This window comes from Wolffia australiana, chromosome 1 (assembly GCF_029677425.1).
Source record: "Wolffia australiana isolate 7733 chromosome 1, ASM2967742v1".
Lineage (NCBI taxonomy): Eukaryota > Viridiplantae > Streptophyta > Magnoliopsida > Alismatales > Araceae > Wolffia > Wolffia australiana.
In genome coordinates this window covers 7,220,777-7,242,885 of record NC_135835.1, presented here as the reverse complement: position 1 = coordinate 7,242,885, position 22,109 = coordinate 7,220,777, and the positions used below count along the sequence as shown (strand labels likewise).

General features: G+C 44.5%; 2 protein-coding genes across 3 annotated transcripts; one reads left to right on the top strand and one right to left on the bottom strand.

Moving 5' to 3' along the window:
• Window positions 1-14,383: 14,383 nt before the first annotated feature.
• On the bottom strand, window positions 14,384-17,351 carry LOC144703928 (FT-interacting protein 3-like). Of its 2 annotated transcripts, none has more exons than XM_078576229.1 (3): window positions 17,193-17,351; window positions 15,051-16,987; window positions 14,384-14,982 (listed from the first exon to the last, which is right to left on the bottom strand). In XM_078576229.1, exons 2-3 carry the CDS (start codon window positions 16,940-16,942, stop codon window positions 14,562-14,564), a joined length of 2,313 nt encoding a protein of 770 aa, XP_078432355.1. In that variant the 5' UTR covers window positions 16,943-16,987; window positions 17,193-17,351; the 3' UTR covers window positions 14,384-14,561. The 2 variants fall into 2 exon arrangements, with proteins under 2 accessions (XP_078432355.1, XP_078432364.1); XM_078576238.1 differs by having other exon boundaries at window positions 15,051-16,998; window positions 17,193-17,336.
• Window positions 17,352-17,799: 448 nt separating this feature from the next.
• On the top strand, window positions 17,800-22,068 carry LOC144703911 (uncharacterized). Its single transcript, XM_078576208.1, has 9 exons — window positions 17,800-18,365; window positions 18,712-18,852; window positions 18,986-19,360; window positions 20,369-20,473; window positions 20,843-20,983; window positions 21,062-21,265; window positions 21,347-21,439; window positions 21,562-21,673; window positions 21,823-22,068. The coding sequence occupies exons 1-9, from the start codon at window positions 17,901-17,903 to the stop codon at window positions 21,864-21,866; spliced, it is 1,680 nt and encodes a 559-aa protein (XP_078432334.1). The 5' UTR covers window positions 17,800-17,900; the 3' UTR covers window positions 21,867-22,068.
• Window positions 22,069-22,109: the final 41 nt, after the last annotated feature.

The following is a 22,109-nucleotide window of genomic DNA, read 5'->3' as shown; positions in this document are numbered from 1 at the left end:
CGCTAAACATACTTAAGCACGGGTTAGAATTTCTTTAGTAGATTAAACCAAAATTAGTGGTGCCTTGAGGTACCGCAGTAAGTGTTTGATTGCTTTCCAGTGGTGAGGTTGCGGTTGGTGCATGTGTTGACATGCCTTGTTGACTGCATAACAGATGTCCGGGCGTGTGAGCGTGAGGTATTGAAGGCCCCCCACAATTTGACGGTAATGAGTGACATCATAGGGAGCCAAAGTGACCGTGGGATTGCAGTTGCTCATGTTGGCATAGTGGAGAATGGTAGAGAGATAGTGAGACTGAGGGAGGGCAAGATCGAGAGGACGAGGGGTGAGTTGGATGTTGAGAAAGTGACGTGTAGGTCCGAGGTTTCGGATGGCAAACATGTTTAGAAGGGAGGTGAGAAGAGAAGTGACCCCTGGTGATCCGAGCCGAGCACTAAGAAGTTGTCAACATAAATTGGAAGATAAATACGAGGAGGAAGTGATTTTGAAGAAGAGTGAGGGATTGGTTAGAGAACTAGAAAAGCTGATGGAGAGGAGATGAGTAGATAGTTTTAAAAACCAGGCGTGCTGGGCTTTTTTCAAACCATAGAGAGACTTGCGTAAAAGACACACATGAGAGTAGAGTTTAGGGTTAATAAAATCTGGTGGCTGATGCATGTAGACGGTCTCCTAGAGGTCACCATGAAGAAAGCATTGGAGACATCCAACTGGTGGATGCACAAGCGCAGGGAAATTGTCATGGCGAGGAGGCGGATCGATGTAATCTTGACGACAGGGCTGAAGGATTCAGCGAAGTTAACTCCAAGGGTTTGATGGTAGCCTCGGGCCACCAAGAAAGCCTTATGACGATGAATGGACCTATCTGGATGAAGTTTCAGCCGGTAGATCCATTTGCAGCCGAGTCGTGAGTGTTCCGAGGTGGGGGCACAAGGGTCCAGGTACCATTCAGGATGAGAAGGCGGTAGTCGGAGAGCATAGCCTTGCACCAGACAAGTTGGGTGACGGCTTCGGTGTAGGAGATGGGTGCAGCAGTGTTAACAGTGAGGTTGTAGCTGTGAGGAGAAATGGGTTGGGTGCGAGCAGTGTTAACAATGAGGGGTCAAGATGGGGTGGCGAGGCTTTAGGGCGAGGAGGCAAGGGGTGAGGAGGTGGGGGGATTGGATTCTAGAGTGTTTGGGGTTCGAGGAGTTGATGTGATGGAGGGTGAGGTCGAAGGCATGGGTGTGGTGGGTTTTGAGAGAGAGAGTTAGGATTCGGTCGTTGGGTGGTTGACAAATGGTAAGGGTACAATTTGAGGCGCGGGGCAGGGGATGCTGGTCGAAGAGGGAGAGCATCGATTGGAGGCGCCTGGCAGGCCTAGAAAGGTATACCCATCAAACCGAACGTCAGGGGAGATGAACAGTTTAGTGTAGGTGATGGAGAGACATCGATATCCCAGGTGATGTGCGCTATAGCCCAAAAAAATGCACCGCCTGGAGCGTAGGGAGAGTTTGTGGGCTACATAGGAGCGTAAGTGAGGAAAGCATAAACAACCAAAGGTTTTAACAGAAGTAAGATTGGGATTAGCTTTATGAAGGAGTTCGAAGGGAGACTTGTTGGCAATGACCGGCGGTGGCATATGGTTGATCAGATAGGTGGCGGTCGTCCCAGCTTCGTCCCAGTATTTGGGAGGCAAAGAGGCATGACACATGGTGATGAATCCCGCTTTGTTTGAGATGGGTGTGCAGGGCTCGAAATTTGCCTCCCTAGTCTGATTGGAAGGCGACAATTTTTTAGGCAAATTTTCGCTCAACCAAGGATTGAAAGGTGAGAAAAGTTGAAAACACGTCGCTTATGGACTTTAACGGATAAAACCATGTGTAGCGATTATAGTCGTCGATAAAAATCACATAGTAAGAAAAATAGAAATGGGAACAAATGGGGGAGGGTCCCCAGGGAGTGGATAAGTTGTAAAGGTTTTTGAGTACGAGATTGAGTAGAGAAAAAGGGGAGTTTGCGGCTTTTCGACATGGCACATGCCATGCAAACATAGTTTTTGGGGACTTGGATTGAGGGTAGACCGACCAACAAATGGTTTGTTGCAGGATGCGAAGAGATGGGTGACCGAGATGGTGGTGCCAAATGTCAGGAGAGTTGTGTTCACCGATGAGGGCCATTGGGGGAGATGGCGACGTGAGTTGGTACATTCCCACTTCAATGCGACCCTTGAGTAGAACCTGTCCGTTAGAGCTGCCTTTAACCGGACAGTGTGTAGGATGAAACTCAAAGAAAACATTATGATCCTCGGCGAATTGGTGAACTGATAGAATATTACGTGTAATGCTATGAACATGTAGAATGTGTTTAACAGTTAAATTACGAGAGCTTGTGGGAAATATAGTGTGACATGAGTGGTGAATAGCCAAACCTGACCCGACGCCGATGTAGATCTTGTCATGTCCGGAGTAAACTTGGGGATCAACGAGCAGATTTGGGTTAGTGGTGACGTGGTGAGTGGCACATCTGTCTGGGTACCAGTACGAGGAGGGTGTGGATGATGTAATGATGTGGGCTTGTGGCTGCTGACAAAAAGTTTGCTCGAATGTTGAAGAGGCGCGACCGTAGATGTCACGTGTGTCGTAGGATGGGGCTTGATTTGCATGAGGATCTTGAGGAATATACATTCGGTTGAACCGTTCATAATATTCCAAGGCCCGGTGACCGATTCGGGAGCATATTTGACACTTTGGGGGAGGTCTGCCGGCGTCACTGGCATTTCCTCGCACGTTGCTACATCCGTTTCCCCTGCCAAAACCTCCACGTTTACGGTTTGACTGTTCGTTTTTACATTTTCTTGAATTGTTGTTTCATGAGCTGGCTTGGGTGAGGTTGGCTGTCGCTAGAAACTCAGCTGGCTCCTTGCTGGCTTGGTGAGGGCTGAGCATCGCTTCGTGGTCTCGAAGGTGTGAGATGGCCGTTTCAAACGGCATGGGTAATACCGCTGCTCGAGCCGTGGTGATAACGGGGGCATATTGCGTGCCCAGCCCCCAAAGGAGGGCTCGGACCATCGTTCGATGGTCGACCCTTTCTATTGAATTGGAAAGTGCATTGTCGAGTGACTGGAAGTGCAAAATGTAGTCTTATAGACTCAGACTACCCTTGGTCTGAGTATGGAGCTTTCCAAATAGTTTTTTTATTCTTGCTTCTGCGGATGAGGCAAAGTTTTTGGCCAGTTCGGTCATGCATTCTATGACAACTTCTGACATGGATAAGAGGAGGAATGCTAGGACGTGTTGTTCGTGGTACCACCACTCATCTTTAGGGTCGACTGCTCTCAGGGGGGGTTCTGCCAGTATGTGAGGCATTAAGTGGTGACACTTAAGTGTAGGGATTACTAAAGTCTTCCACACAATGTAGCTTTCTCTGGTTAGCTTGATTGTCGGTACCATGGTTGTTGAGATTCTGGCTAGACCTTTACGATCGTTGCTTCACCTTTGAACTGTCGGCGAGTCTTCAACGGAAGACGGATCCGACGTACTTTCTTCTTCTGAGGGCTCGCATCAAATAGTGACTCCGTCTTCGGCTCTGATACCATGATAGAATTTGGTATTCAGACCTCAAAAGAGAAGGGAAAGTGGAATACAAATTGGGGAGAAGATGAAATAAACAGAAAGAGGAACGATATGTGCCATTAGGCAGAGTGAATGTTCTAAGTACACGTGGCGTCCTATTTATATGATCCCCGATGGCGTTAGATCTTCCATACAGTTAATGCTGCCTAGGATCGAGGCAGTATCCATGATTTTGGCGGCAATATCCGACGAGATCCCTACCACGGCTGCATGGAGACGAGGCGAGATCGTCTGGGTGACTTTCTTGGAACGAGGTGAGATTGCCTAGGTGGCATTCTTGGGACGAGGTGAGATCCCCTGGGTAGCGTCCTTGGAACGAGGCGAGATCCCTATTGTGGCAACAAGGTCGAGTGAGGAAGTGGCAGCAAAGGATCTGAGAGATGATGTCAGCAGGATCCTTCGCAATGCTTCTGCTGACGGCTCTCTGTCGTTTCGTTTGACAGATGTGTCGACTTCCTTAACATCTCCCGCTATGTGCCGCTTTCTCTCTCTGGTGCTCTCTCCCTCTTTCTCCCTCTTTCTCTCTCTCTCTCAACCTCTTTCTCCCTCTCTCTGCCTTTTTCTCTCTCTGTGGCTCTCTCCCCCTCTTTCTCCCTCCCTCTACCTCTCTCTCTCTCAGTCTCTCTCTCCCTCTTTCTTCCTTCTTTCTCCCTCTCTCCGTCTATGTCTCTCTCCCTCTTTCTCCCTCTCTCTCTCTCCCTCTCTCTCTCTCTCTTTCTTTCTTCCCTCTTTCTCTCCATCTCTCTCTCTGCCTTTCTCTCCCCCTCTTTCCCCTCACTCTCGCCCCTTTTTCTCCCTCTCTCACCCTCTCTCTTTGCCTCTTTCTCTTCCTCTTTCTCCCTCTCTCTCTCTCATTCTCCCTCTCTCCCTCTCTCTGCCTCTCTCTCACCCTTTTTTCTCTCTCTATCTCTCTTTTTTCCTCTCTCTAACTCTCTCACCTCTCTCTTCCTCTTTTTTATCTCTCTCTGTCTCTCTCTCCCTCTCTCTTCCTCTTTCTCTGTCTCTCTCTGGCTCTCTTTCACTCTTATACCGAGTCTCCATTTTTATCTACCTCGCGGTCTCAGGTTGTTGAAAATGTCAAACCCCCAGCCCTAAGTTTCAGGATTGTGGGGGTTGACTTGGTACATCCTAGAAAGTAGGATGACTTAGCACATCCTTGAAAATAGGATTGTGCCTATTTTTTAAGGGCATTGAGGCCATGAGTTGTGCCTATAAAAGGACCCCCATTTCTCTTGTTTTCTCCACCCCCAACACACCCTTGATGTATTCTCCTTTCTCCCTTTGAGTTGAGTAGAGTTTCTTGAAATTTCTTTTGGACTAGAAGTCTCCTCCTCCTCCCCTTTCTCTCTCTTGAAGTTGGTGCTCTCTTGACGGTGATGACGTGGGGACGTGATGAGGCTAACGATTATGCCTTGGTGTTTCTCCTCATATTGTCTTAGGATCATCCTCGAAATCTTCTGCAGTTGCTCATGTCCAGGTACGCTTTTGCGAGTGTTTGTGCCCAACATAGGTTCAACTTTAACTGCTCAGAGAAACTAGAAATGAGAGAGATGAAAGAGGCAGAGTTGAGAGAGAGTGACTAAAATTGTTTAACTCAAGGAGAGAGCGAGAGAGAGAGAGAGAGAGAGAGAGAGAGAGAGAGAGAGAGAGAGAGAGAGAGAGAGAAAACAACAAAGAACGATTCGAGTAATGTACTTGATGTCATACAAGTGATGGTATGCCTATTTATAAAGGCAATTGATAACACACAAATTCATCTATTAATATCACGTATCCAATTTATGCTTCTAACATTTCATGCAAGTATTTATAAAGGCAAGTGTCTTTTATTTCAAAGATGAAGAGGGATGGCTTTAAGAAAAGTTTAGGGCTATTTCTAAGGGACTTCCAATGAACTATGTAGGGGATACATGACAACAGAAAAATTCATGAATAAACCTCACGTGAACTATATTTATTTATGAAATGTATTAAGAATAATTTCAGTGGTATGTTACTGTTTAGTTTTGAATTTCATGTTTAGAACTTTCCCTCATTTTTGAAGTGTTCATGCAATTTGTTGGAGCAAACTCACATCGACGTGAACTTCTTGATATGAAATAGATGTCTTAAACATACATCAATCATTAGACGCCAGTCTAATTGTTGGTACATCCTTGGATTTATAATTTCATGATTTTTGAAGCCCATAGAATAGGAATTCAACCAGAGCAGGTATCATGCTGCGATTTGCCATTGGTCCAAAGGAAGGAGCAAGGACAAGTTTGTATCATTTGAGCTCATTTGTCGTGACTGCGATGGATGCAAAAGTCAATGCCCTATATCAAATTAAAAGAGGACATAATCATCCTATGTTCATCATCGTCTCGTGTTCGAATACTTGAAGTAGGAGTGACCAAATGTGAATGTATCTTTGAGTTTTGCCTCCAGCAGTAGTTGGCCAGCGTGATAGAAGGTGGCATATATTTTTCTGTGATCTGCTTTGATTCTGATAAGGTTTCTTGTTCTTTATTTTGATTCTCAGATGCATGTTTCAGAATGCCAGTTTTTGGAAAGATATACAAGCCTCATGTGAATCATTTAATCAAGAGAACTTCTATGTTTGCTTATATCACAATAAAAACTTTTAAAACTTGGTTAGGAGATTTCCATCATACTATTAATTCTGTTAGGTTTCCATCACAACTTCATATTATATTCTCCAAAACTTGATCTAGATATTTTTCTACTCAAAGCAACACCACAGTATTTTAGATCTCTGTGGATTTGAGTTAATCAATAATAATTTATAAACCTTCAATTATAAAATAATTTGACTAGTTAGTGGCTAAAAAGGGTCATCCCCACATGGAAAGGTACTAAGGTTTTTTAGATACTCTTCAAATGAAAATTCAAGAGGGATGAGAGGGTGATGATAATTATGTAATGGGGATGATATGAATAGTAATAGGAGGAATAGGTAGGTGGACATGGATAGATCAAATAGAAATGAGAGAGTGAGATAGATGAAGATGATGGATGTAGAAGATGTATAAGAAGATAGGATGATGATTTGGTTGAATGGATGTGTGTATATGTTGATGGATGGCTGTGAAATAGAATGGTGGAGGAAAAATGATATGATTGATTGATGTGATGGAAGAATGGATAAGTGGTTCTGAGATGGAGAAGATGATGATGGACTAGATGATCTAGAGTATTTGTATGAAACAAAAGTGACAAGAATGAGATTCGAGATGGCTATGATAGGGTGAGATGATGGAAGATGTTGCTGAGAAGGAGATGATGAAAATAAGGATTTCGATCTAACTAACGAGATGTGAAGGAGAGAAACCAAGGTAAGGCGACATACTAACTTTAGATATCTATGTTCAGCTGGGCTCAAGGTACTTTATTGATACAAATCAACCTTTTTACTTCTCTACTGATCTTACCCAAGCAGTAAAGACGCTAAGAAAACTCTTGATGGACCTTCAAACTTCAATTTCTTTCAATATGCCTCTCTAGGAAAACTGAGATTCATGATAGTTTTTTTAAATATCTGAGGCTCTATTTACAGATTCAACCATATGGATAGAAAGTAGGAAAAAGGAAGCTCTGATCAAAGTTTCAAGCAAAAGCTCATTCTGGCTCATCAGATATTGCAATTTGAATTCGGATCATTCTCGGCCTTTGAGTTCCTCTCTCCTCTGATTTTGGAAGTCAAGAAAAATTCAAAGAGCCATTAAATAATTCAAAAAATATTAATTAATAAAAATGTTTCGACTTTAGGAAAAGATATTTCGACTAAAAAATATGTTATTTCAGAAGTTGATGTCACAAAAACTATTAAAAATACTTAATAATCCATTAATGATAAAAATACCATTCTAAAAAGTCGATAATATTTAGGCTGGATAACACACATATATAATCAGTTTAAAACAAATAAACAACTAAATATGGTCGTATTAACCTATTACAAATGTGTGTTATCATCCATATTTTCTTGAATTAAATATTCAGATTGATCAAACCTTGATCCTTGGAAATTGATCCCTTACTCATTAGGATACTCAATATCGGGTGCTTATGTCGAACTATGAAATTTATCTCATAAGTCTAATTTAAAATACCATTATCATAATGTAAATGAGCTTATTAGTGATTAGTTTTTTTTGAGAGAAGTTAATACCCCTTGGATACATTGTGTCTTTGTGTCTTACTTTTGATTTTCCAAGTTCATGATAACTGGTATGGTGATATTTTACTAGTCGGCCTCCACGTTGTGTTGGGCTCCATTGCATCAACTTGGATGAAACTAAAGGGATCCCTACAACAAAGACATGGAACATAATCATAATGACATTGAAAACCTATTGATCAAATCACTTGTGCATAAATCATATTTGTGATGTCTCACTTCCTCGAGAGAGACATGTTGATGCACTCAAGTGCGCAGATCCTAGACCTATACACGTGATCCCAAGCACACTGAATCTCCTCCTTCATCTTGATGAGCCCTATTCTTGCTACACTATTGTCATTGTGTTTTTCAATTTCATCTGGAATGGATATGAACAAAAGGGTGTAGGGAGATGAAGCGTAGGGCCTTCAAAAATTATGGCATGGGTAAATTTCATTCTAGGGCCTTCTCCTATTTATACTAAGTAGGGATTTTTTATGAAAATACCTAAACTTTAATTATATCTTACGGCATCCCAAAGACTATTTGCATCTGATCCTCGAACAATGTATCAATCTAGTTAATGACTCTAGTGGTCCAATAACCTTCATTGGCTTCCCGCATTAATCAATTATATCATCGATATCTATTAATTAATGATAATCTATTTAAACCATATGATAGATCAAGTTTCTAGCCCCTGGGTTGCCAAGCTACACTTTGTGCTCTATAAGATACAAAGGAGTGTATTGACTAACTCATGAAAAATATTTGTGCCCGATTATCATAAACGTATAGCCATTGGGAATGATGAACTATCAAAACCCAGTGGGCCATCCAATTTAGTACTGATGCCCTTGAAAATATCAAATGATTCTCCCATCTTTCAATACCTTGGCCAAGGACTTCAATCGTATTGTCTTCCTTGATTTGTCTATTCTTATATCGAGGGTGAAAGATCACAAGTTGACCACTAAATAGTGTTTAGAATTCCATGATTAGAAAATCATAGGTCATAGTGAGAGTACAATTGTCCATTCAAAATGGATCTTTGGTGCCTTAGGCCTAAGAAACGCTTACAAAATCATGATTTAAATCAACTTGACCAAATTTTGGTGTGCCACTATTAAGGGATTCATATTGATAAATTTAGTGAACTCTTTCTACTAAGAGCGCCCACTATCATTAGTGTGTCTACATGAATGGCTATATGATCGGCCATACTCATCATATTAGTGGGACCAGATAGTTCTATTGTATCTAGATACTTTGATATCCTTTACAAATATCCTTCAAATAGGAATTTTGAGAACACATGCTTAAAGTCTAGTGATCTCCCTATTATGATCACATAATAATTCAATTAGTTGGACATTAAAAACCTAAACCTAGACCTGAAGTTCTGTCTGGTCTCAGTCTTGGTCCGGGCTCGGTCCAGTCCTGTCTTTGGTCAGTCATGTTGACTAGTCAATGTTAAGTTGACTTGGTCATATCACTGCATCTAATGCCACCTGTGGTGCTGAAGAAGTGTTGAATAATGAGAGAGTGAGAGCGGGATAGTGGAGTGTGAGAATGGAAGAGGGAGAGAGTGACACTGAGATAGTGCAAAGTTAGAGAGAATACCATAGGGAGAGACTGAGAGAGAGAGAGTGACGGGGCGAGACTGAGAGCGAGAGTGCGAGAGGGAGAGAGTGACGGAGGGAGAGAGGGAGCGGGTAAGAAGGATAGTACAAGAGAGAAAGAGGAAGAGAGTGAGAGATGGATAGAGGGGGAACAAGAGGGGGGGAGCCGGTGTGGGAAGTGAGGGGGAGAGAAAGAGAGGGAGCATGCAAGAGGGAGTGAGTTCAATGGAGAGATTGAGAGAGGAAGAGAGTGTGTCTGAGAGAATGAGAAAAGGAGAGAGAGAGAGAGAGAGCAAAAGAGAGGGCGAGCAAGTGAGAGGACGAGGGAGAGAGGCAGAGAGTGAGAGAGGGAGCGAGGGTGATAGATAGAGGGAGAGAGAGGGGGTGACAGAGAGTGGGAGAGACGATGAGAGGGCTTGAGAGAGAGGGAGAGAGGAGGAAAGGGAGAGCAGGAGAGATTTTGAGAGAGAGGGGGAGAGATGGAGAAAGGGCGAGAGAGAGAGGAAGAGAGGAGGAGGGGGAGCAGGAGAGGGGGTGAGAGAGAGAGAGGAGGAGAGGGAGAGAGAGAGAGAGAGAGAGAGAGAGAGAGAGAAAGGGCCTTGAGAGAGAGGGAGAGCGGAGCAGAGAGAGAGCGGGAGAGAGGGACTTGAGAGAGAGGGAGACAGGAGCAGAGGGATAACGGGTGTGCGAGTGAGAGAGAGAAGAGAGGGAGAGCAGGAGAGGGTGAGAGAGAGGGAGAAAACGAGATAGAGAGAGGAGGAGAGGGATATCGGGAGAGAAGGTGAGATAGAGGGGGAGAGAACGAGATAGAGAGAGGGATAGAGGGAAAGAAAATGAGTGGGAGAGAGTGAGAACCGGAGCAATGGAAGGAGGGAGCAAGGAATGGAGAGCGAATGAGAGAGAGAGGAAGAGAGGAGGGAGAGCGGGAGAGAGGGCGAGAGAAAGAGAGGGAGAGAATGCAATAGGGAGATGGGTAGAGGGAAAGAAAACAAGATAGAGAGAGTGTGAACGGGGCAGAGGGAAAAATGAGGGGAGGAAGGGAGAGCAAACGAGAGGGAGAGTGAGACCAGAACAGAGGGAGGGAAAAAGGGGGAGAGAGAATGAATGGAAGAGTGTCCGAGAACGACCGGGAGAGAGGGAGAGACGACGAGAGGATGAGAGAGAGAGGGAAAGAGAGAATGCACAGAAGAGAGGGAAAGAGGGTGACAAAGAGAGAGAGAGAGAACGAGCAGGGGAGAGGGAGAGAGGACAAAAGAGAGAGGGAGAGAGAATGGGAGACAACAGAGGGAGAGAGGGGGAGAGGGAGCGGGAGCAGGAGCAAGTGGGAGAGAGAGAGAGGAATCATCTTCGGCCCGGTCGGATGTGCGAACCGGACCAACTGGAAGGTTCGGTCAGCCCTATAAAGGCTGACCGACGGTCCAGTTTGGTCCGGCCTGACCGAACTTCGGTCAGACCATGTCCTTCCCTCCTTTGCACCCCAAACTAGTAGTAGTGTGCCCCACACTACCCGCAGGAGCGCCATGAAACCCACAATCGTCCTGGGACCCCTTGTGCACTGATGCCTTAGTCTCCTAGTGGGAAGTCTCCCCCCTTCACCCCTGTGCCCTGCATACGCAATGTGTGCAGCGTGCATGTGTCATCCCCACAGCGCACACACGGTTCCCGTGCATGTCGCTAGTACCTTTGCCGCCCAAGCTGCGTGTCCCATGCATGCACGCAGTGCTCGGCACATGCGCACACGCTAATGACAGTCTACGTGCCCAGCATTGGTGGGCCTCCCCTGATCAGCCGCACTTGAGTGCTAACAAGTACGCGCACCATAAGGGCGTTGGATTTAAAGATTGGGGTTGGGCATCACCACCCACAATGCGTGCTTGTAGTGTTCGCATTTAAGAACTCAATCTCTAATAATGAGTCCAGTACAGGGACATGTCCCCACAGTAAGGATGCAGGCCTCTGTGCAGGAATGTTGCATACTTTGGGGCCTGATATGTGGTGTATAGTCAAATTGTGGTGAGGCAGCTAGTGATGCACATCGAGAAGATGAAGGATATGAAAACAGATCTGGAGGACTAGAAACCAAATTTAGTGGAGTGAGCAATACAAGCAATTGAGGCAAGGAGTTGAGAATCCCATGATTCTGTGATGTCAGTTAAGAGTGCAGGAGCACTTTGGTGATGATAGTGTTTTGGAAGCACTTGCAGAATATCCCTAAGGAGCTTCATGTATATCTCAAAGGGAAGAATATGTAAGAGACAAAAAGACTTTGAGTTATGGTATTCAAGGATTAAACGTTGAAATAGTGTATGCACTTTGAGGGAGACACGTTCACTTTCTTAGTATCACAAGTGAGGGAACCAGATAGATGTTTACAATTAGATTAAGTGGCCAAGACATTTATAAAAAGGGGCCAAGGTATGACCTAAGAGGCGATGAATTTGGTCCTTTAAATTTTACTTATTTTAATATAGTTGACTATATGATATACTACCTAAGTATATTCATTATTTTCTTGATAGGTTAGGCTAGTCCTTAATGCCACTAGGGATATGAGCCCTAACCATGTTTGTGCGAATACCACTTAATAACTTTGAACTTCCATGACAAGGGAGTAATCCCAAAGGAATAACCAAATAGAGAACTAAGGAGAAAGGGATAAAACAAAGGGGAGAGACATTAGGGAGAAAGTAAGAAAGGAAGAGAGGCTCCCAATGAGTAATTTGCGCTTCTTTTACTTAGGGTTAAATCCAATGAAAATCTCCTTTAAATAGGGAAGGAGAGGCCCCACTTTAGATAGGAAGAAAAGAGAGGCGTGGCATGAAGGTAAATACAGAGAGAGAGAGAGAGAGAGAGAGAGAGAGAGAGAGAGAACATGAACACATATGAAAAGAAGAAAGAAAGAGAATCAGAGTGAATTTTAGAAATATTGACGGAGATAAAAAAAGTGAGAGAGGCATACAGAAGCATGAAGGTGGAGAGAAAAAAAGCTATAAAATGAAGTATAAGGACAATGGAGTTTGAATGAGAATGATGGACACAAGCTGAACTAATTCTGGAAAATAAAATAATTTAAAAGTGGAGAAGCAGCTGTAGTATCAGAGACTGAAAAAATATAGAAAACCACATATAAGTGAGGCGATTTTAAGAGAGAGGAAAGAGAAATAGAAAAGTGGATAAAGATCATATGTGAAGGTCAACCTCAAAATATGAGAGAGCGTAGTGGTGGAAGAATCCAATCCCATGGAGTGCATGATAGTGTTACCTTGTGAGGTAAATGGAAGGTTCTGCTCTTGAAAAATTAACTGCACTAGACTACTGGAGAAGGCCTGGCCTATATTATGTATATAAGATTTTAACTGTTGATTTCCTCTTCAAAACTTTACTGCACCAGACAAGAAGAGAGGTAACATGTCCTACTTCTGATGATTTAATTTCTTTGATTTTTTGTTTTCTAATCTTGGATAATTGACATTTCCTTGCTTCAATGATGCCTTCTTTTTCAGACCATTGTTTCTTAGGTAGCATTAGATTGGTGGTAGTGTTCGTTCATCCAAAATCCATTTGACTTTAATTTTAGAAAACTGATATCCAATATCCAAATGAAATCTATATAATTTTATATACCATATGTCAGATAACGGAGGGATATCAGATAGCCACCCCATACCAGATATTTGGACGGATGTCGTGGGGGTCAGGACATGGTAGATGTCAGGACTGGACATCAGATCCAATATCCAAATATAGGATATAAGAATCTGTATCAAAAATTGCTATCTGATATCCAGATATTGGCTTAAAAATAAGCAGACATTGTGCCACAAGGAAAAATAGAAAAGTAAAAAACACTGTACCTCCCTCATTGTGTAATAAAATATGGCTCCTCAAGTCATACTTTGGTGTCCACAATACTGGGGGATTTTGGGCTGGGCCACACTAATTATTAACTCCTATTGTTTTATGTAGTCTTATTTAATTGAATCTTGATAAAATCCATTAATAAATACTAATTCTACTCAAACAGAGTAAATATATGACTCATATAGCTTAATTATGCATTTTTATGTACCCCAGTAAAACAAAAAATATTTAAGCTGAATTTCTATTTACATGTCTGATGTAAAAAAAACCGATATTTGACACCAATATCTGATATCATCTTCCAACCATCAAGACGAAGATGGATGCCGATATCGGGACAGATAGCCGTATCGGATATGAGTACTATGGCAAGTTATATCCAACATCTTCATCCCACATCTGGATGCTAGATAGCCTATTTCCGATATCTGGTTCAGCCTTCATCCTGATATCATCATCCGTTATCAGTTCAGGACAGGCAAGAACTACTTTGGGGGATCCGGATCATTTTATTTAACTAACCCAGGTTTACTAAACAAAACTTAAATTATGAAACTATGGAATCCCCCTCCACTATATTTAACTAATCCAGGTTTCAATTTGAGCCGTAATTATTACCTCAAATTTGTTTTGAATTCTTTGTTATTTTCCTTATTACTTTTTTGGTGTCTACTATGTTTTTTCAGCTTTGTAAGGACTATTTATTATTTCTAACTTAATTAGACGCACGCTCAAGGTAATTAGGGTTATCATGATGGCATAATTGCGTCCTCGTTTTTTATCAATATTTGATACTTTCCACAAAACATCTATGTATGTTGACATGAGGATGCAAAACAAAATAAAACCATCCCGTGGCTGAAATGTACCATTACTTCTGCGAGGATGACAAAGATCATATAGTCTTATCTTAAAGCAACGTCTGCACCATATACTCTTGCTTTATTTTTCATCGTATGCCTATTAGAAGGAATTATCGCACTTCTTTACCTATTGATGCCCAATTTGTGGTCAAATGCCTTCGGTTTTTAGTCGGCCCTGTTTCCCGGTCGTACTGGGAGACAGAGACAGACAGATGACAGAGAGAGATTGCTTACGGGGAAAGAAGTAGAAAAAGACGGAGATTATAATACAAAAAGAGGCAAGAAAAATTAGGCATGAGAGCATCAAACACGGACGACCAGAGAAGAGATACACAGGACAAAGGGAGGTCAATAAAAGTAGGCTAAAAAGAAGGATGCGACCCAGATACAGAAAGAGTCGACGACAAGTGAATGAGGGAGAGAGAGGGCGATCAAATTCTCACAGCATGCTGTCGGTTCTGGCAGGCAGTCTCCTGAAGAAGTTGAGCAGTGGGGACGGAAGCTTGGACCGAAACTTGGGGTGCCTGAGATAGTAGAGGCCCCCCAGTAAGATGACTACGCTGAATGGCGTCACATAGAGCACCACAGCGGCCAAGAGGCAGAAGGTGAGGAACAGCCCCGTCGCCCTCGGGTCCCTCCAGCTGAGCAGCGCCTGCAACCTCTCCCCCTGCGTGGCCAAGTCCCCCACCACCGTCTGCACCTTCCCCGCCACGCTCCTCAGCCTATCGTACCTCATCCGCACGATGTCCATCGGACGGCTGGACGGGAACGAGTCGAATTCCTCGTCCAGCTCGTCCGGGTGCACCGTCTCCGCGTACGACAGCCGCGTGTCCATGTGCGGCGGCCGCCGCGGCCGGTACCTGAATTATGTCCAATTCAAGCGCTTACCAACTGTGCTAAAAGCTATAGCTGATAACAAGGGCGGTACCTGAAGTAGAACACCCCCACGATGAAGGGGTAGAGGAAGGCGGTGGGCAGGATCAGCTCCGGGTAGAGGACGAGGATGACGAACAGGACGTGGATCAGCACGGTGGTGACCGGGTTCTTCCAGTGCCGGACCTGCTCGAACCACCGGGCCATGGCGATGAGCCCCCCCAGCACGCCGACCACCCGGAAGAAGTTGGCCTTGCTCTTCCGCATGCTCCACATGTGGGAGTCCACGTCGAGCATGTACTCAACCACCTCCTTCCGGAGCGGCGGCTCGGCCCGGGCCAGTCGGCTCGACACGATGTGCGTGGCCTGGTGCCGGAGGTGGTCGAGCTGCGCCACCGACAGCGGGTGCAGGTAGTGCATCTTGGGCAGCAGGGGCTGAGCATAAACGTGCATGAGGTTCAGCAGCGAGGAGTAGGCGAACCGGACAGCGATTTGCAGCTCGCCCATCTTCTTCAGCCCAGACGGGTGCAACATCAGCAGCGGGTACGAGTGGGTGTAGACCCGATCCGTTTCCAGGGTCGAGAGCCGGATCCGAACCTTGCCGATCCGGGTGTCCTTGGCGTTCTTGTCCTGCAGCTGGGAATTGTCGAACACCCCGATCGTGACCACGGTGCAGGGGTCGTAAACCTCCCAGTGGTACTGCTCGTTCCACTTGGGCGAGAAGCTGCCGAAGATGGTCCGGGTCCGAACCCACTTGTGCCCGTACTTGGCCACGCAGTAAGCGTCGGTGCAGCCGCGGCCGTCCTTGGCCTTGATCGGGACGAGCCCCTGCGCAGACAGAATCCCCAGCTCGAGCACGCCAATGCTGGGCTTCCAGAGCTGCCTCGCCGACGGCCGTAGATCGCTGCTGTAATGGGTCGACTCGTCCAGTACATGATACCCCCCGTCGAAGCAGATCCGAACGTGTATCCGCCCCGCGAACTTCGTCTCCTTCTTCTCCCCCTCGCCACCGCCCCCGCCGTGCTTCTCCAGGTGGAACCATTTGCTGGCGACCGCGCGGTAGTCCAGCCGCTTCTCCACGCTCTGAAGAGGGATCGCGGCCTTGCCCAAGATCTCGTCTTTGTTGGGTTCCACTCTGTCTTCCACGGCCAGGATAAGCTGATCTTCAAAGGGCTCGGCCACCACGAACATCAGATCCTCGTTCCAGAGCGGGGAAGCGGTTCTCAACTGCGCCGGCTTGGTCCTTAGCGCCTGCCCGCCGATGATCGCCCTGACGGTGAGATTGGGGAATCTGCCCTTGTCGCTCGCTTGAAGATCTTGCGCTTCGATCACGTTAACTCGGAGGTACCACAGCTTGGGCGAGAGGTAGACCTTCGATCGGAGATTGGCGACGCCGTCGCCACCCACGTTGGCCGCCTCCGAATGCCACGCTTCCGCAAACGCCTCGTCTGCTTGAGTGCCCATCCATACCGCCAGCATAATCTCCCCCTTGGATTTTTCCCCCTTTTGATTTTCCAGTCTGTACCACTGCGGCGCCAACGGGCTGTCCGGAGGAACTCGCCTGGGCACCTCGTTCAGATCGAAGGACACCTTCCCGATGAAATCATCCTTGATCAGATCCTTGTCCTTCACCACGATCTCCACCGATGTTGCCTGGATCCTGTCCTTGGAGAAGGCGAAGACTTGGTTGAATTCTGGGTTCTTGTTCTTCTCGAAGTGGCGGGTAGCGCCTTTGTAGTTCCCCAGTTTCACTTCCACGTAGGGGTCGCAGCTCCCCGTGATGTCCTTTGCCGGCAAATCCATGGCCTTGACTACCCGCACGTACAAGTACTGCATCTTCTCGACGAGATCGTAGGTGCTCGTCGCCTTCTCCCCTCCCCCCATCCAGTAGTTCCCCAAGCGGGGGAAGGACTTGAGAGAGAAATCATCGCCTTGCGGCTTCTGCATCGCGTCGATTCCAGAAAATCGATCGAAAGGGGGCGGATCCGAGATCTGTATAACCCCTGCGAGCAATCAATTAGTAAACAATGCCTCGGATTCACCACATCTCAGATCGATTCACGGAATCGACTCGCCGTGAAGAGAAGATGAACTCAGGAATCAGAGTATTAAAGAGAGCAGAGGAACGAAGAGCAAGTTCTCCACCGAATCAAGCATAAAAAATAAGAGAAAAAAACAAGGAAAGAAAAGAACAGACCGTCGAGAATCGGATCAAAGGTAGTCTACCGGCCGCGAGCTTAGAACGAAATCGCTCGACTGGGAAGCGAGTCGAGATCTGAAGTGGAAAATCGGAGCAAAAAGTAAAAGAAAAGTTGCGGAGAGGCCGACGGCGAGAAATGCACGCCAGCTTCGAGTTCAAACAAATCCTACGCAACCAAGTTCACACGTGTCCAGCTCACGGTATGCCCTCACACGTGTTATCTAACACGTGGGAGCCATCTCAACCGACAACCTCCTGTGGCCGTACAGTCCACCGCACGTGAGAGCCCGTCTACGACAACTTCTGCCGACGACGCTATTGGGCGTGTCAGACGGCTGACGTGGTCTTTCTTACAAATTAAAACTAAACAAAAGCAACTTATTTGTTAATTCGTATTAACTCCTAAACTCATCGTAATAAAGAAAATAAGTATGCTACGTTGCGAAATGCACAGAAAAGGAGAGAGGCAGTTTTTGTGAGAGAATTTCGGAACATATTTATGGAAAAGTCCCGATTCTACTGTAAAGTTTTGGGAAGCCCAGAAAAGCGTGAGATCTGATAGATGAGCCCATTTTGGGGGGGCTTTAAATAGCTGGCCCGCGAAAATCATGGTGAGGAAGCTCTGAAGAAGGGAGGATCTATCGGGGGAGATCGTCGCTGCGTTCGATTCGATCTGTGTAGCGGGTGGATTTTCTTCTCTGATTGATGCGAAGAGAGATCGGGAATATGATCGAGGAGGCCACGACGAGCGCTGTTGCTCCGTTCCACCTCCGCCCTCGCAGAGAAGTGTTCGAGTTCGGGCTTCTTCCCCTGCCCAAGCTCATCTTCAACGATGGCATATCGACATTGGAGGGTATTAAGAGGAAATTGCTCGGGAGAACTGTCACGGAAGACGCCCAAATCGACGCCCGCGGTATCGCGGAAGTTCTGGAAATTCCGATGGATCATGCTTTGCTCGTCGTCGACACGCTTGCCTCTGTGCTCCCTTTTCAGCTAGATTCTGACCCTTTGAAAAGGACTGTTGATGTGTATTATCTTGTTATATTCCTCTACGTCCAGTCGTATAAGAGGCTTCTCCCGAAAGGGTACAAGGATTCCACGTCTGTTGGGGATGTGTGGCCCCGTGCCTCTGCATTTGACGGATATCTCTCGGCCCTTTCTCCGATCCCCGTAATTTTCTATTCCTTTCGTGTCGACGGTTGATTCTTTCAGCTCTGTGATAATTGTCCGAATTGAAATACTTAGGATTCTCTGTCGATGTAGTCCGAAGTGTTGTTAGATTTTTTGCGAATTTCACCCTTCAATGTTCAATTGATGCATTTTATTTGATTTTACTGGTCATGCAATTCTAACATTTTTTGGTCTTCCAGTAATGATTTGCCATTGTTGCGTCTTTGATGGTATACTGCCCATTTAAAATGTCTTTTCTTTGTTTGACGAGCATTTTTTTTCTTCCAAAATAAAGAATTTGATGGTACAGTGTCCACCTAAAATATCCCTTTTTTTGTTTTACAAGCTTGTTCGAAACAGTACACGCCGCTTCATGCCATCCCAAGCTGATGAAGAGGCCCACCAGCTTTCCTACTTACAGAAGCATCTGACTAATATAATTCTTCTCTTGACAGAGCTGGCTGAAGAGAATGACAATTACTCCCGGGTCAGCAGAATACAAAATCTCTTTTTTTTAATTTCTTACCACGAACTATCTGCCTCGGACATGGGCTCATGATATAATTGAAAATTCTTAAAATCTGAATAATTTACTGAACATGGGCTTTTTTTGTGGGCAGGTTTTGACTCAAGAAAAATTTGACCGCCTTGAGTTTCTGATTCATTTTGGAGATAAGAGTCCTGGATTTCGTCTCAGTCACGTAGCGCAGTTTTTTGCTGACTCTGATCCTGACATGCCCAATTCTCCAGTACCAGTTCATCAAGCTCTGGACTGGCTTCTGCAAAGCGTGTCTACTTCATTGGCAAATGCTGCCTTGAGAATGTCCACCAAGGAAGAAAGACAATTCAGTAGCTCTGATATGGATGTTTCCAATCCCAACTATAGCCATGGTTCACGGACATTGGGGCACTCTGGAGGCCAGACTTTTGTTGAGGGTATCTCTAAAGCCTCTGTCATAAAGCACCCCAGTGATATCAAAGGAAACTCCGTTAAGGTGAGCCATTGTCGTAAAAAAAAACTGATTGGAATACATGTTTCGCACAAAAGTTAGATCCTGGTAGTAAAACGGAGGGTTTTTCTAAGGAAACGTGATCTTTTCCATGCAAACGCATAAATCATGTAAAACACTAACTTAAAAGTCACGTATTACATCTATTTATTCATCTGTTATTTCCTCATCAGAGGTATATTTCCTTGAAGTATATTCTTCATTAGATGTGTAGTACTTGTAAGCCACCGACCTTTATTTTGAAAGAATGTAAACCACTGACTTAAAAAGTCACATTTTGGGTTCTCACTGAATATTTAGCGGAAAAAGAAGTTATGGACGTGTGTCTTGAGGGGAGTTTTGGGCAACTTTATATTTTCTCTTGTAAACCATTGACTTAAAAGTCATGTATGAATCTATCTATACATCTACTGATTCCTCATTTGAAGTACATCCGAAATTTTCTATTCTTTAAAAGATCAGAAAAACTATTAACTTTCAGACTTTGTCTTTCATGTCGGGATTTAATTCACTTATCCCCGCTTTTGGTCTAATTAGTGTGACCTATGTTTAATTCCATTCTTGTTAGAAATGTATTCTCTTCTCTGTCAGTTTCCGTTTGGCATATTTTATGTCTCATCATCTTATGTTTAAAGATAACTGATACTATCCTATCTTAAGAAAAACTGGTACCATCCTAGATCTTATCATCGAAGAACATGCGTAAGAAAAGAAGGGAACACTAGCCAGTGTAACTTAAGTGAACCAAGTACAATACCTCTCTCACCCCTGCTCCCTCAACTCTACAAATGTTTGTGTGTAATCATGCATCTTTAGAACTAAATAAGTATCATGCCTGAAATCTATCTGTCGTTGTCATATCAATGTCATCTGTCATTGGAATACCTGAATCTGTTTCAAGTTCGCAGTCTCTCACTCTCACTACGTATCTATCTATCTACCTGAAGATTAAAATCGCCATTATTCAACATTGACTTACTATTTGTCTCTCAGGTTCTGAACTGCCATGATTCCGTTATTTATGTACTTGCACCTGTGGGATATGCCACAATCTATGGTTGTTCTGACATAACTGTTGTTCTCGGTGCCGTTGGGAAGGTATGCAAGTGAACGAATGACGATTATTCATCTGCTTAGATTAATATGAATTGAGTGCATTCAGCTGAATGTCGAATTCCAGATGCTATAAGAATAAACGACCGGCGTTTAAAAACAATAAAAAATCAATGATACTTGTCAACGTGGAAGAAAGTATCGACTAATTGCATCCAGTGATTTCTCCCGTCTTGCACAACGTAGCTCGTCCTCTAATAGAATGATATAAATCTCTTATAAAGCCGAAGATGGCGTTAAAACTAATAATTTCTAGCTGAGGGGTTTTATAAGATAAATATGAACGTCAAACTAAACTGTTTTTCCTGTAGTTTTTTATTCTATCATATATGAATATTACCTTCGCTTTTTCAGGCTGTAAAAGTTGAACACTGTGAAAGGGTACAAGTTATTGCTGCCACAAGTCGTATATGTATAGCTACGTGTAGAGAGTGCTCTTTCTTTTTAGGGGTAACCCAGCGCCCGCTGATTCTCGGGGATAACCATAAGTTAAAGGTTCGTCTTATTTCACCCATAGTATTACTGAAATAATGATTTGATTTTCAACTGAGAACTTACTGTGATTTTTGGCAGGTTGCACCTTATAATACGTTCTATCCACTTTTAATCAAGCATATGGAGCAAGCTGGCTTAAATCCTGCTGTCAATAGATGGAACGAGCCGTTGGCACTGGGAATGGTGGATCCGCACGACTCTTTATCTCATCCCGCTGGGCTCTCTGAGGTCCCAGCGCAATCTGCCACGAGTCTTGATCCTGACCACTTCACCAATTTCTTGGTAAACATGTATCTTCTATCTTTCGTGATGTTTCAATCATGTCACTGTCATTCATGTGCCTTTGTTATTTTTACTTCATAGATCCCTGGAGGGGCCGGGGACGATTCTACCCATCTCACTAAAGACAACCCATTTCGACTTCCAGAAGCTTACTTTGTATCCCAGAGGAAACGGGTATGAACGTAGTCCTAAAATTGATTCGTCCGGCTCACAATTGTTTCACCAGATAGCTCGAGAATGAGTTGCTCTTACTATTTTCTCAACTGACGTAAAATTGTGTACTCCTTTATCTCCAGCTTTCAGCACTTGAAGATATCCAACAAGCCCTGAAAAATGCGCAGTTGGAGGAGCATCGGAAAAGGGAATTGGCATCAGCTCTTCATTTACATTTCAAGGACTGGCTTTACGGTAATACACTCAGACGGCTCAACTCATGTGAAAACCCTTTTTTTCATCTCTATCACATTTAAGTTTTTTTTCTCGAAAGGCCTTATAATTTCATTGATGCATGGTTTATATTCAACTCAGCCCCTCATCTGCTTTCAACATTTTTGCAGCATCTGGGAATGTGCGCCAGCTCTACTGTGTCCAGGGAGAGTGAAGTAGGTGAGAATGAAACCTCAAACATGGGAAGATTTCAACTCGCTGGAACTGGCCGTGCTGATTCACTGCAGACTTATGACTGACCTTGGACATTCTGCTCGTCCGGAAAAAGGTGAGGCTGATGATATCATCAGCCGAGATAAATATGTCTGTAACTCCTACAGCCGCCATGATATAATCGATTCACTTATTTTTCTTCAGCAGCAAGAAGAGCCAGATTAGTTTCACTGCGTTTAATGGT

Bases quoted from the DNA above. Each gene is read 5' to 3' on its own strand.
- LOC144703911 (XM_078576208.1), top strand. From the start codon at position 17,901: ATGCGAAGAGAGATCGGGAATATGATCGAGGAGGCCACGACGAGCGCT. The intron at 20,474-20,842 runs GTATGCAAGTGA...TCGCTTTTTCAG, and splicing joins TTCTCGGTGCCGTTGGGAAG to GCTGTAAAAGTTGAACACTG. The intron at 21,674-21,822 runs GTAATACACTCA...ACATTTTTGCAG, and splicing joins TTTCAAGGACTGGCTTTACG to CATCTGGGAATGTGCGCCAG.
- LOC144703928 (XM_078576229.1), bottom strand. From the start codon at position 16,942: ATGCAGAAGCCGCAAGGCGATGATTTCTCTCTCAAGTCCTTCCCCCGC. The intron at 14,983-15,050 runs GTACCGCCCTTG...GACATAATTCAG, and splicing joins GTGGGGGTGTTCTACTTCAG to GTACCGGCCGCGGCGGCCGC.